General features: G+C 39.0%; 1 protein-coding gene across 1 annotated transcript; it reads right to left on the reverse strand.

Annotated features, from left to right (window-relative positions):
- Positions 1 to 514: 514 nt before the first annotated feature.
- Positions 515 to 13,061, reverse strand: LOC146559558 (P2X purinoceptor 5-like). The gene is made up of 13 exons (XM_085245626.1): positions 12,916 to 13,061; positions 10,449 to 10,599; positions 10,283 to 10,354; positions 6,436 to 6,511; positions 6,218 to 6,314; positions 5,780 to 5,860; positions 5,523 to 5,664; positions 4,535 to 4,671; positions 4,277 to 4,370; positions 2,967 to 3,032; positions 2,785 to 2,867; positions 2,227 to 2,287; positions 515 to 2,057 (listed from the first exon to the last, which is right to left on the reverse strand). The coding sequence occupies exons 1-12, from the start codon at positions 13,038 to 13,040 to the stop codon at positions 2,242 to 2,244; spliced, it is 1,170 nt and encodes a 389-aa protein (XP_085101752.1). The 5' UTR covers positions 13,041 to 13,061; the 3' UTR covers positions 515 to 2,057; positions 2,227 to 2,241.
- Between the last annotated feature and the right edge of the window lie 2,878 nt (positions 13,062 to 15,939).

The following is a 15,939-nucleotide window of genomic DNA, read 5'->3' on the forward strand; positions in this document are numbered from 1 at the left end:
TAACATAAGAAGTTGTAATACTATTTGCATTATTTACATTATAATTTAAAACATTGTGGATATAAAGGAAAATAGAAATACAAAGTCAGATCAAATCATTGTCATTTTCTAAATGAAAATAACACACACATATATTAATTTATCATTCATCTATATGAAGTATACATTAAAAATGCACTTCCACCGCTAAGGTTTAAAAATTACTTGTTCAGCATAAAGTTCTTTTTAAAATCTGATTATTTCAATGATGTCACCATGAATAAACTATATTAACCGACAGCTGGCTGACTAAATCCCCTATCTGAGAAAAAAAGGAAGGAATGCATTTCACGTTGGCTGTGCTGCAATATTTACACAATCTATAAACAAGAACTGATCAACTGTCACACAGCATCTGTGCAAGTGTCTCCACTGTGTGTAGATGTGTACATAGGAGTGTTACAAAAGATCACACCAAGGAAGCAACTAAAAGGTATGATAGAAACAACACATAATTTCTTTTCAACATCTTTATTTGAAGTTTTTCAAAATCACATAAAGTATGAAAAACAATAGTGTCAGAAGATGACACTGAATGCCCATTTCATACATGAGGTGTCCAATATTTAACAATGAAAATCAAGCATAAACAGACCAACCGTTCTGAATGACTGCAGACTTTCTCTTTCTTTTTCTTTTTTTGCTCAGTTCAGATATTACAAACAATTTTTCTTCAAACTTCATGTGTAGCTAGGTTGGCTAAGCATTTGACCTTGACCTTCACTGTTAGTACCCAAGGTCATAGTTGACCCAGAAAAATTATAGTATATATTGTTTCAAGGTCAAAGATCAGGGATCAGTGTGTTGTTATAAAAGCAGGCTGATGTAGCATTTTTTAATAAAACCAGCCCAGCACCAGCGTGACGCAACAGAAACGACATAAATTACTAAAGTTTTCGTATGACCACTTTCTTTCTGTGGGGATTTGTGCTCTCTGAAGCTCTTGTTCAATTCACTTCAATTCAGTTCAGTTGAAATAAATTCAGTTTAACCTATATAATACCAAAACAGAACAACGGCTGCTTCAGGGTACTTAAACTAAAACATACAATGAACATTTAACAGTATTTCTAAAGAACACAGCACAGCACTGGAAAACACTAGATGTCTTTCTGAAGTGATGTAATCAAATTTAAAGAAGTGCTTCCTCCTTTGTTATGCTCTTCAGTGGGATGTGCGAACAAAATACAAAGCAGCCACCTAAACTTTGCTCCCACAGAGGTTGATCTGGTTGGTTATAGTGGTACATGCTCACTGCAAATTGTTTGTTACTCTACTAAAACAAAAGCCCTCCATGACGCTTGGACATTCTACTATTCATCACACATTCATGGAGTTCCACAGGGGTCTGTGCTTGTATCAGTAATTTTTACATTATACATGCTTATACATCGTTAGTCAATTTAAATAAAAATGTAGCACTGATTTCTTTCATCTACACAGTATCTCTTAAATGGAAACTTTCCTATATAGGAGTGATGCTGAAAATATAGCTAATGCTTGCATTTTTTGTAGGCTGGACTATTAATCCAAAGTAAGTAAATAAATGGCAGATAGAAATGAGTCCTGCGTTTCATGTATGCGCAGGACTGGAATTTTTGGCCGTTTTAGTGAGGGCACACAACTCTGTGAAAACAACTGAAAACGATAGTGTGGACATGGAGCATTTTCAAACGAAAATGCCATTTTTAAATTTATCCGGGCTAGTGTGGACGTAGCATAAAGCACCTTGAGGTGACTGTTATTGTGAAGTGGGGTTACATAAATAACTCTAAATTGAACTGAATAGTGTTAAAAGAAAAAAAAAGTCACAGCCATGAAAGTAAACAGATAAAAGTTCAGTAAACTTGGTTTATGTTCTTCATAATAATGCTAAAATATTTTATGGCTAAACTTGTGAAATGAGGTTAGGACATGACCTTTGAACACTTAATAGTTGATATGTTACACTATTTTGATTGTCCTTTTCCATTTTGTTCTTCATATCTTTCATGGCACAGTTTCTGCAGATCAGAGACCTGTTGTAACAAATAGTAAAGAAGCGTAAATTAACCACAGATCACACCAGAAATGCATTTTTCTAGTCATAAATGAACATATATCCTTAACTAGAAATCAAAATCCACACAAACACACATGCACGCGCAACAATACAGTCTTTAAAGACAAATGAGAGCAGAAACATACCCCTCTGACAGCCCATTACTGCATTTCCTGGACGTTTTCACCTTTCTTCACTTTTTCCTGACTGAAATTTGTAAAAACTGTATTACTTCAATAGTTAGATAATAATGAATGATGTAGGATCTTTTTATTAACAACAAGTAATAAACCACAATGAACCACAATGAAAACACCAATGAAAACACCAATGAAAACACCTCACTACAAATGAAACTGGGAACTTGTAATAAAGTGATTATCAGTGTTGTAGGGCTCAGCATGACTCCTGGAAATGTTTAAGGTTAAGCATGTTTTATGTCCTGTGAGGACCATAATAGCTTTTAATTAACCCCAAAACACAAGCTTATGTCTTGATTTTAAATAGCATATGTTATTGGACTCAATTATTAAATCAATCAAACTATTCAAATTATATATCATATTAAATATATGTATTTTAAAAAAATCTAATGTGAAGTTATTCTAGCTCATTATTCTCTATACACACATACTGTGGTCCTTTCAATATGGAAAAAAACCTAAGAAATGTCTACATCTGTACTCGTGTGTTGCTTTTCATACTTTAAGACTTCAAACTTCTGGTCTTTGTAAGACTTCTTCCCCGTAGTTAAATAAAGGAGGACAATGTCGCAAAAGAAGGTTCCCTGTTGAAAAGAATTTTATTCAATTCTGTGATATATATGTAAAAAAATGCTGTTCAATTCATTTAATATCATGTTGATTTAATTATTAATGATACTCACAGCTCCCATCACAGCCAGTCCTGAACCAATATTGACAACCAAGGGGACTATGGCAAACTTTCCAGCCTGTGGAGGAGATCAGAAACCCAAGAGATGTTTTTAAATAGGAGTTTATTACAATTTATTTTTGTTCAAAGAGCAAAGACTGCAGTGCTCTTTTCAAATCATTCCTTTTTTCTTTTCTTTTTTTTTCACCAGTCCCATTTGGTTCTTTTGCCATCAGAATTATTGTCTAAAGGCAAAGAAAGAGGACAACCCACCTGACCCCACCACAGAGAAAACTGCACCCACCCCGTCATCCACTCATCTTCCAGACTACACAAGACAATAGACACCCAGGCTGAGTTCTTCTCCTGTATCTCCTGTATCTCCCCCATCTGCAGAGTGAGTTCCTGGAGAGAGGAGACCTCCTGCAAGATATAACAGCCTCCCCCACCAGTTGAAGAGCCCCTCAGGTGGCTCGATGTACTGGCGGCACCCTGCGCCAGGGCTGAGCCCCCATACACCCATACACCCACCCACAACCCCGGCGACATACCAACCAGGACCCAAGGCCCAGCCAGGGCCCCAGCCCGGAGACGGAGCACCCTCAGACCAAACTATAACCCCCCACCCCCACTAGGTGATGGAGCTGATCAAAGGAGCCCAGAGCAATTGATTTGATGTGGTGGCAGAGGCTGTATCTATTAGATAATTTCTATATTGGTTAGAATTTTCCCGTTCATGAGGACTGTTTTCTTGGCAATGCATAGGGCAGTGAAAAAAGTTAAGTTAACTGATAAATCCACTTCCCATTTTGCAATAGGAAGTGATATTGATTCATCTGTTTTAGAAAGCATTCTGTATATTTTGGAGAGTAATTTTGGGGTTTTACGAGTAAGAAATTGTACCACACTCGATGGTGTTTGTAGTTCAACTTGACAGGGTTTAAATTTCTTTTTTTTTACTATGGATTTAATTTGTTGATATTCTAAAAATCTTTTCTTGCAAATTCTTGCAAAAGAGTTTATCAATGCAATCACCCCAGAGAGATTGGTTTGTGAGTTTTGGAGAAAAAGTAACACATCATCCGCATAAAGTCTGATTTTATGTTCCACGTTCTTGCAGTTTATGCCCTTAATTACTGTATTCTGTCTAATTGTCAAATCATTCCTAATAACCCCTCTCCTAAGAAGAGAGGATACTACTACTAATAATAATGGTATTTTTGCATTGGTGTTATATGTATTGGCTTTATTACATAAATTATCTTATTGTAATGCATTGGCACCATTTATGCATTCATTCTGTCACTGATGCATTGTACATACCTTCCCATATACCAGGATATGAAATCGTATGCCATAAACTTTGTATAGAGATCGATAGCTTTCACCAGCAGCATTTTTAAAGTATCTTGCATGTCTGTTAGAGAAGAAAACAAAAATATAAAAAATAAAATAAAGATAAACATAAATAACCTTTAGGTAATTTAGAATGGTTATGGTTCTTTATTCCTTTCATAAGTTGTAAAGATGATTACATGTCTGTGCACCATGCCAACAAAGATGCTCTGCAGTGAGCCTCACCTGAAGTTAAATCCTGTTGCGATGCTCTTGTTGGAGACAGTGGCATCCAGGCGAGTGAACTGGTACTCTGGATTACAGTGAGAGGTGCCTTTGTCAAGGTCACAGTCCCACTGTATCACAATGCCAATAGCGCCACCCTAACAAAACAGCCAAAACATGCTTATTCTAAGATTTTTATTTTTATACATGTATTCAAATTTGGATACTTGTATGCATTCCATTAGTGGTGTTTTACCTGCGTTCATTCACAGCTGTATAGAAAACATTTGTTAAACATTAGCTACATCCTGCTAGTACCAGATCAGACCCCTTTAATCCTTCAGAACACGAAGAACTAATTCTTCATGGCACTGAACATTCCACAGAGAACAGTCCACATGACATGACAGAACCACACAGCTGCACATCAAGGGGATTAATTTCCCATTTCACCACATTCCACAGGTTCTCTGTTAGCTTTTGTGACTGGAGGCCATTATAGTTAAGTGAGCTCATTGCCATGTTCAAAAACAGTTTGAGATCAGGTTTTGTCAGAGTTTTGTGACATGGTGCGTTATCCTGCTGGAAGAAGCTGTCAGAAAATGGGTACACTGTGGCTATCAAGGAATAGAACTACAGAAAGTAATCTTGATCATGTCTTAATTCCTAAATGGATTGACTTGGTGCATTGTAATTGGCTGATTAGATATTCCACTTAATGATCCCAAACCATTAAGTGGAATGATTTGGGACAGTTGAACAGTTGTACCTAATGAAGTAGGAAACATGAGAAACTTTGTTCAGTGGGACATGTTTCGGTTGTCTCACAATTTCTCCCAAGAACAATGAGCAAAGGTCATGACTAATAACAGTAACTAAAAAAAACCTTTAAGTCATGGATTCAGTCATCATAATTATTTTGGGGTATAAACTCTATGTGTGTTAGAAAGTAACATTTGAGGTTATATCACATTAACACAATCTTGAGAAAATACAGTGTAATACTAACAAGTGTGGCCATGTCTTGGAAGTTGCATCCAGCTCTTCTCGTAATGTCTCCCAGGCGAAAGATGGGGCAGTAGGGGTATTGCTTCTCATCATATCTGCATTTCTTCAAGTAGGATTGATCAGTTGTTTTGAGGATGTTGGACCTCAGAGTTAAGAAAAACACATATTTATGGATGTGAACTGCTTATTGCACACAGCAATATCCAGCTAGTCAGCAAGTACAAGGAGATATTGTTGTAAATGTTAAAGAGGACTTACTTTGAAAATGAGAATTTAGGAAACTGGATGAAATTCTTGATGTAGATGGTGAAGTTTTTAGCATTTTTGAGCAAAGGCTTTCTGTGAAAACAAAATGTTAAGTAAATATACATTTTTGTGAATAAATGTATAAGACAACAATAAAAACAAATCAAAGTCAAACCTTCCTGTAGCAGATAGAGAGGGATTGTGATTGAATTGCTGAGTGGGAAATGAACCCATCTATGACCCAGTGCTGTTTAATGTGAGCTGATACAATACTATTATAAGACTGGGTCATGAAGCTGAGTGTCTCAGTGTAGGACATCCTTAGTTTAGATTTAGTGCCAAACCTGTTGTGCTGACCCGATAAATGACAACTACACGTGATTTGCCTGAATGTTTGTGCATGTTAGTGCAGAGAGAAAGGAGGATTGGTCATTTCAAATTTGTCCTCACTGTGGTTTGATGTTTTTTTCAGTTGGACACCAGCCAAAGATTTCACAGGTCCCATTGGACTTTTCATTGTTTCTTATGCATTTGCCGCTCATGACTCCTTTAGACAACAGACAACAAAAAAAACCTGTTTAAAAACATCTAGATGATCATGTGAAAAGAGTTTCTGATTCAGACATGTTTCACAATACTGATTTAATATCAGGATGTTTCTTTCTCACCATGACCAGACTCCACCATCTTTCCCTTTTTACAGTCCTCGTCAACACTACAGTGGCCATTAAGCACTTTGTGGCTCTGAGAACAAAAAAAGGACAGAGGCAATGTAAAAAACAAAACAAAAAACACAACACAGAACCAAGTGTGATACAGTATATCGAACTAAATGATAAATACAGTGGGGCAAAAAAGTATTTAGTCAAATCAAATCAAATCACTTTTATTGTCACATCACATGTGCAGGTACATTGGTACAGCACATGTGAGTGAAATTCTTGTGTGCGAGCTTCACAAGCAACAGAGTTGTGCAAAATACAATAATGTAAACAAGCAAAATACAAGAATGGCTACATCTGAAACTAATAAATATATGTACAATATATAATAGTGTATGCATTTCTGGATGTGTATACTAAATATTTTTCTACGTGTGTGTGTGTGTGTGTGTGTGTGTGTGTGTGTGTACACATATTTTACAATTTAAATAGAGTAAACAATAAATAAAATATATAAAATAAAATATACAGAGTTGAGACATGTGCAAAACAGTGGCATTACTGTACAGTGTGTAGTGCATAATGTTAAAGTTCCAGTAGTGAAGCTGAGGTGTCTATGAAGTGTTCAGCAGTCTGATGGCCTGGTGGAAGAAGCTGTCTCTCAGTCTGCTGGTACGGGACCGGATGCTGCAGAACCTCCTTCCTGATGGAAGTAGTCTGAACAGTTTATGGCTGGGGTGACTGGAGTCCTTGATGATCCTCCCCGCTTTCCTCAGGCACCGCTTCCTGTAGATGTCTTGGAGGGAGGGAAGCTCACCTCCAATTATCCGTTCAGAGCACCGCACTACTCGCTGGAGAGCTTTGCGGTTGTAGGCGGTGCTGTTGCCATACCAGGTGGTGATGCATCCAGTGAGGATGCTCTCAATGGCACAGTGATAGAAGGTCCTGAGGATGCGGGGGCTCATGCCGAATCTTTTCAGTCTCCTGAGAAAGAAGAGGCGCTGCTGCGCCTTCTTCACTGTTTTGTTTGTGTGTACTGACCACGTAAGATCCTCAGCCAGCTGTACACCAAGGAACCGGAAGCTGCTCACTCTCTCCACAGCAGCGCCGTTGATGGTGATGGGGGTGTGTACTTCTCTGCACCTCCGGAAGTCCACTATCAACTCCTTGTCAGCCATGAATCCACATGGTAGGTTTTGTAAAGAATTTATTCGTAAATCAGGGTGGAAAATAAGTATTTGGTCACCTCAAACAAGGAAAATCTCTGGCTCTCACAGACCTGTAACGTCTTCTGTAAGAAGCTTTTCTGTCCCCCACTCGTTACCTGTATGAATGGCACCTGTCTGAACTCATCATCTGTATAAAAGACACCTGTCCACAGCCTCAAACAGTCAGACTCTAAACTCCGCCATGGCCAAGACCAAAGAGCTTTCGAAGGACACCAGGAAAAGTATTGTAGACCTGCACCAGACTGGGAAGAGTGAATCTACAATAGGCAAGCAGCTTGGTGTGAAAAAATCAACTGTGGGAGCAATCATCAGAAAATGGAAGACATACAAGACCACTGATAATCTCCCTCGATCTGGGGCTCCACGCAAGATCTCATCCCGTGGGGTCAAAATGATCATGAGAACGGTGAGCAAAGATCCCAGAACCACACGGGGGGACCTGGTGAATGACCTGCAGAGAGCTGGGACCAAAGTAACAAAGGTCACCATCAGTAACACACTACAACGGCAGGGAATCAAATCCCGCAGTGCCAGACGTGTTCCGCTGCTGAAGCCAGTGCATGTCCAGGCCTGTCTGAAGTTTGCCAGAGAGCACATGGATGATACAGCAGAGGATTGGGAGAATGTCATGTGGTCAGATGAAACCAAAGTAGAACTTTTTGGTATAAACTCAACTCGTCGTGTTTGGAGGAAGAAGAATACTGAGTTGCATCCCAAGAACACCATACCTACTGTGAAGCATGGGGGTGGAAACATCATGCTATGGGGCTGTTTTTCTGCCAAGGGGACAGGACGACTGATCCGTGTTAAGGACAGAATGAATGGGGCCATGTATCGTGAGATTTTGAGCCAAAACCTCCTTCCATCAGTGAGAACTTTGAAGATGAAACGAGGCTGGGTCTTCCAACATGACAATGATCCAAAACACAGCGCCCGGGCAACAAAGGAGTGGCTCCGTAAGAAGCATTTGAAAGTCCTGGAGTGGCCTAGCCAGTCTCCAGACCTCAACCCCATAGAAAATCTGTGGCGGGAGTTGAAAGTCCGTGTTGCTCGGCGACAGCCCCAAAACATCACTGCTCTCGAGAAGATCTGCATGGAGGAATGGGCCAAAATACCAGCTACTGTGTGTGCAAACCTGGTAAAGACCTATAGTAAACGTTTGACCTCTGTTATTGCCAACAAAGGTTATGTTACAAAGTATTGAGTTGTATTTTTGTTATTGACCAAATACTTATTTTCCACCCTAATTTACGAATAAATTCTTTACAAATCCTACCATGTGAATTCATGGATTTTTTTTTCACATTCTGTCTCTCACAGTTGAAGTGTACCTCTGGTGCAAATTACTGACCTCTGTCATCATTTTAGGTGGGGCAACTTGCACAATCGGTGGCTGACTAAATACTTTTTTGCCCCACTGTACATATGTAAATGTAAGTCAAAAATAAGGGATACAAAGTCAGAATTTACAAATATAACACAAAAAGTAAATTTCAGTATATTTAAAGCAGTCAGAACTTGTTAGCATCCAAGAATATCTTAATCTAAAATAGAAGATTTCTGTATTCTAGCAACATGGTGAATATGAAAGTTAAATGAAGCCAAGAGTGTTAAATGGATGCATGTCTGTGCTTTTTCTATTTTACTAGAACTCAACCGTTAAAAATGGCACATGCTGCATGATACCAAAAGGCTCCCCTGCAAGTGTCAGACCCTGCTCTCGGTTTCGGTCAATATTTATAAGAGCAAATTTTTATAGCTGTTTGTTTCTTCTTAGCTGATGGCTATCAGGCAGGCAACCCAGAGAGTCTTCTGGGTTTACATACTGTATATTGTGAGCTGAAAATAAATCATGAATACTGACACACATACACACTCATATGATGATGATGGAGGTGACAAAATGGGTTAAGAGGTGTGAGGAAAACACTTCTCTGCTACCGTGCAAACAATATGTTACCATGCAGGAGAGGAATTACAGGTCAGCCACAAACCAATGTGTATGACTTTAAACACATCACGCTATTGTCAGGTGGGCCATGAAGCACTGGAGGAAGCCTCCCCAGTCTGTTATATTCACATGCAGAGTGATAAAGTAGTTTCATAAAATATCATTCTTCCACATTCTGGCACTTTATGGTGTTACCTATCTCATGTAATCACTTATTGAAAAAAAGTTTTTTCCTGTAAGTAACAGACAAAATGAAACAAATCCCCTAAATAAATAGTGGATACTCTCCTTAGAGTTAACATCATTTACTTGCAACACAGTATGACACACTCTATCTAACCTGTACTTGCAAGAGGAAACTGTCTGTGGTGTGGTGCATGCTAGAAAAATTGGGCTGGCAGGTGAAAGGTTAAAGTGAAAGTGAAATCAACAGGAGAGGCAATATTTCCGTTGTCAGTAAAACAAGGGAATGTTAGAAGAATTGTTTTATTTGATGGCAAATGAGTCTGTAGAATGACCAGCAATTAAAACTGAGACAACGACCTGATCATCACCGCTGCCATTCATCAAATCTAAAAACAATGAAAACACCTCTTAGTTAAAGTTAGAAATACCATCACTGTGGTCTATTATGTCCAGTCAGTGATTTAAAGTGAAAACAAAATGTTCTCACCTCAGCACAGTAACCCATCTTCTGGTTTGGTGTCTCTAAGAAGCTGGTTACAACAAACAGAACATCTTCACCCTGAATGACAAAAAGAAAATAACAGACAAAATGTCAAAGTCTCATCAGCAGTGCATGGCTTTAATCTAGTCTGAAATAATAAAAGTGTTCTCACCTGTGGGGGGATGACATACTCCTCAGGTCCCCACACAAGCAGACCAGATTCACTGGTGTTGGTCACCGCAGTTCCCTTCACTTTAGTTATGACAGAACTCTGGATGGCATCATCTATCTCCTGGTAGCCTTGCTTGACTATGAAAACCCACCTTTAAATCAAAGCAGAACTACCCAGTGTTCTCGCAGGTCTTTGGTAAAAGCTTTGGTGCAAACCTTATGCAGATATTTTATATGTTTTTGCCTTTTTCAACTGTCTTTTGTGACATACAGTATGCAGTGAGGGGTGATACTGCTAGTCAGGTGTATCAAAGTGGTTGGCTTAGTGGGACTCTCTAACCTTGCAAGGCCTGGAATGAAGAGTTTGTTTTTTTTGTTTACATTTTTATTATTATTAATTAATTAGTTCCATAAGTAAATTGCCCAAATGAACTGGCTGTGTGACTGAACTTTGATTTCAACATATTGTGGAGGCTCAGGGGTCCTTTCATCTCTTAAAAAGAACCAAAATGGTTTAGTCCACACTGCGATTTACATTGTTCGCATAGGCAGAATAAAATACTTTAGCATATTTAGCAGATTGGAGGTTATACTGAAAGCTTACAAATACTAACCTCAAGTAAAATTTGGGCTTATTGAATGAGGGACCAGTGGTTCTCAGAGGACGTGCTGTGAGACAATGAGAACGTTCGGAGGACTTTCCGAATGTTTCCTGACTCTGTGTTTGCAAGGGGCACTTTAAACCACGGCCAGCTACTGGCTCTGAGATTGTAGCTGTTCTCCAGGGCAATAAACTTGGTGTAGTTTAATTATCGCTTCTCACTTTCTGCTTTATTTTGATAGTTAATTGTCCCTTGTGCTTTTCATTTAGTTTTGCTTCGCCTTCTCACATCCTCCGTGATTTAGTTCAACTATATCTACTTCCCCGATTGCCCTTCTGTGTTTATAGAAAATGCCATCTTCCTGTGTCATCTGTCCCATCAGTCTCCTGGTCCCAGTTTGTTCCCATGCCTCAGTTTAGTTTCTTCTCTTAGGGTTCTGTTTTGCCTTTTGGACTTTTTACAACAGCCAAATAAAGCAGATTGTTTTGTTGCTAAACCCCTGCCTGTGTTCTGTATTTACATCACACTCAAAACAGTCTCCCAAATCAGCAAACTGTGACAATATACAAGCAGTCTCAGCGACCCTCTTCCATGTTGACCCACATCTCTGACGAATGTTTTAAAGGAATAAGTTAGCCAGCGGCTGTACATGACAATCAGTGGGTATTGTTGGGGTGGCCAGTAATGAGCAGTTCATATGCCATGTTCAATGAAAATCAATGATAAAGGTTTTCCACAAAGTCTGCACAGTTTGAAACCTCCCCACATTTGCAATCCTCAAAAATGATTCCTAATAATACTTTTTAGTTGCCACTAAACGATCTCACCTTGTGTCACATCATTTGGAGAAGGACCTGCTGTTTCATTGTGTTCAGCTGTCCTCATTAACATTGTGCCAAATGATTTCTTAGTCACATTTGTGTGCTTTTCATATTCTTCTTTATTTGAGGTAAGACCACAGTAACAGTGTGCATTAGCAGTAACCTAATATCTTAGCTGTGAAATTGGTCTAACCCATTTTTCTAATTTTGCTAAGGGATAAAAGCAACATCAAAGCCTCCACTATTAATATAAACAAAGTTTGGATTAAAGCCCCCCCCCCCCCCCCCCCCCCCCCATGAATGAGTGGGTAGCCCCCCTTTTCCTCCCACTATAACAGGGACTCTCTGATCTTTGTGCTGATAACATTAAAGGAATCCTAACAGATCGTGGTTCAAACACTGCACGTCATAAACCTAATATAATCTGACGCATTTTCACACACCAAAACATTTAAACTCAGTTATAAAGATAAGTGTTGTGTAAAAATTGTTTTGTGCAGACTTATATGCACAGTTCTCTACATTCTACCCACATGACACCTAAAGATTACTGTGTGCGGTTTTCGGCTGTCATCGGTAAGCCAGGAATAGACCCCTTGTGTTCCGTTTCCGCCTGTTGTGTCCCAGGTAACACTTTTGAATTGTGTCGGGTAAAGCGAGACGCTGAACCGCATGCCACAAGTGCGCATAGGTTCGGGCAAAAACAAAAAACAAAACAGCGAAAGAGAAACGTTCATGTGGTATTTGCTCAAACGCACAGGTCAAAATTCTGACATTTTAAGCATTTTATTTTTAATTTTGCTTACTTCTTTAAAGTATAAAATAAGCGTGTAACGTGCGAATAGTCTACTATTCAATACAATAAATGAACCGCTCATTCAAAAATTAATATTTTTTGTTTGTTTGTTTTATTCTGTTTACCAAACGATATGCTACAGACAAAGCCCAAATGTTATTATATTTGTTCAGTGACTTATTTTAAGTTAACCCGTTAAGTAATAATATGTACAGTGCAGGAAATTATACGTGGCAATAATGCACTTACCCTATTATGTAACCAATGACAGATAACTGAAAAAGTCTGTGCAACACTCCGACTGCCTTATTTTTTGTATCAATGTATTTTTCTGTTTTGTAGTTCAGTAAGGAGTTGATCGCGGCCGTGGCCATCACGCAGCTCTTAGTCTGCAGTTTGATGTCAGTGTTAAAACGAAACTTGATTGTAATGGAAAGATTCGATGCAAGCTCTTACAGCAAACACCGCGTGGGAGGCGAAAACACACCTCATTGCACAACCACCGCCAAGCGTACATTAGCCACAATATGTATTTAGGTATTACTGTTGGACTTCCCTAGTATCAAAGGCAAGGCAGAATGGAAAAGGTAAAAGAACATCAACACGCAACAATTAACTGTAAAAACAAATTAAGCAAGGAAAAACAGGAAAGGGTCTCCTATAAAATGCCTGATTAAAATCTGTATTCATTGTTACGTTTGTTAATCCAGTTACTTGTTTTTAAACTGCATGATTTGTTATTTTTTAAAATTTACTTATTTATTTTAATCCAATTCCAATCCAATTTTATTCATAAAGCACTTTAAAATACCCAGCACAGGAACAAAGTGCTGTACAGAAAATAAGTTAAAACAATAGAAAAACAGAAAACAGCAAAATAAATAAATAAAACATAAAATTAAAACAGCCCTACATTAAAACAAAAACAAGATAAAACAGCATCGAATCACCTAAAAACAACTGAAATAAAAATAAAAACCAACATCTCACGTGGTGTCGGTAAAGAGGTGGGTTTCCAAGAGTGACAGATAAAGAACTGGCCTGTCTAATCTCTAAAGGAAGCTCGTTCCACAGTTTTGGTGCTTCTACAGCAAAAGCACGATCTCCTCTAAGTTTACGGCCAGTCCTGGGTATCTTCAGGAGCAGCTGATCATCTGACCTGAGAGAGCAGGTGGGTGTATAAGGCTGTAGCAGCTCAGAGAGATAAGATGGGGCTAGGCCATGGAGAGCTTTCAAAGTAAATAAAAGAATTTTAAAATGAATCCTACAAGAAATGGGCAGCCAGTGAAGTGAAGCTAAAACAGGGGAAATGTGCTCAAACTTTCGAGTGCCAGTTAAAAGACGAGCTGCGGCATTTTGCACCCTCTGTAGATGACTAATATATGATGCGCTGACCCCAATATAAAGTGCATTACAGTAATCCAGCCGAGTGCTAACAATGGTGTGGATCACTGTCTCAAAGTGCTCAAAGAATTGGCTTTATTTTTGCCAGCTGCCTGAGGTGAAAGAAGCTAGATTTTACCACTGCCTTAATTTGATTGTTAAACTTCAGATCACAGTCCACTTTGACCCCTAGGTTTGTGACAGTTGGCTTAACATACTGGGCCAGGGAATCTACATACACATTGGGGTCTCAGTGGGGCTACCAAAAACCATCACCTCTGTCTTTTTATCATTGAATTTTAAAAAGTTAACAGACATCCAAACCTTAATGTCATCGAGACACTGAAGTAATGGCTGTGTAAGGTATCTGCCTTTTTTCTTTAGAGGGACATAGATCTGACAGTCATCAGCATAAAAGTGGAAAGCAATGCCGTGCTTTCTCAGTACAGAACCAAGAGGAAGCAGATATAAAGAGAAGAGGAGGGGGCCTAGAACTGAGCCCTGTGGGACACCACACAAGAGGGGAGCGGAGGACGACACATAGTCACCGAGGCTGACACAAAAAATTCGCCCCGCCAAGTAGGACCTGAACCACTCCAGTGCTGGGCCCCTAATGCCCACCCAGTGCTCCAAACGAGAGAATAAAATGGCATGATCCACGGTATCAAACGCAGCTGTCAAAAAAAGCACAAGAACAACACAGTCCCCAGCATCAGTCGCTAAAAATATGTCATTAAAAACTTTTAAAAGGGCTGATTCAGTGCTATGAAAGGGTTTTAAACCAGATTGGAAAACTTCTAACACATTTTGCTTTTCCAGGAAGGCCATTATTTGGCTGTAAACTACCTTTTCAAGAATTTTGGAAAGAAAAGGTAGTTTGGAGATAGGACTGTAATTTGCAAGAACCGTAGGATCAAGAGCAGGTTTTTTAATCAGGGGTTTGACTACTGCATGTTTAAAATCTTTAGGGACAACACCTGACATCAGACTATGGTTTACCAGCTCAAGAACCAAAGGACCAACTGTAGGTAACACCCCTTTTAAAAGTCGAGGAGGGACAGCATCATTTGGAGACCCTGCAGGCTTAAGATGACCAACAGTCTCCTTTAAAAAGGACAGAGTCACAGGCTCAAACCTGTCAAAGGCAGCAGAGCAGGAAACAGAGACTGAGAGGTCATGAGCACAAGGAGAGATTTGAGCCCTTGTGGAGGAGACCTTGTCAATAAAAAAGTGTAAAAAAATTTCACAGGCTTCTGATGAGGGCTCGATACAGTCAGTATATGGTGCATTAAGAACAGAGTTAATAGTTTTAAATAAAACACGGCAGTTTGACAAAAATAATGTCATATAAGTGTTTTCTTTTGGCATCTTTTGCAGTTCTTTGATATTGACGCCAACAGTCCTTCAGCATCTGGAATGACACTTGTAGTTTGTCCTTTTTCACTTGCGCTCAGCTCGACGGCAGTCGAGTCCGACAGCTCGGGTCATGTCGTTCAGCCAGGGCTCAGATTTAGTTTTAGGCAGTCTGGTTTTTAATGGAGCCACAGTGTCCATATAGGCACTGACGTTGTGTTGTTTTTAAGCCCCCCCCCCTTAACTGCTTTTCTGTTTATTTAATTTGTAATGTAATCACTTATAATCCCGCCTTAATTACCCATTAAGATATAAAATTGAAATGCTTTGGATTGTAAACAGTTAATTTGCCGTGATACTAGATTGTAACTACAGATATTTGGTTGGAAATTACTCACAGGTAAAGTTCAAAAATTAAAATTGCATTTAACAAAACCTGCGATTTGTTTTCATCATGACAAATCTGCCTCTGCAATACTGTTCAGATCTATTTTAACAAATCCCTGTCTTAATAATAATCAATAAAATGAGAAAAGA

Source organism: Mchenga conophoros, linkage group LG14 (assembly GCF_057382185.1).
Source record: "Mchenga conophoros isolate Kocher_MC1m ecotype Shallow Benthic linkage group LG14, M_conophoros_male_GT1.1, whole genome shotgun sequence".
Lineage (NCBI taxonomy): Eukaryota > Metazoa > Chordata > Actinopteri > Cichliformes > Cichlidae > Mchenga > Mchenga conophoros.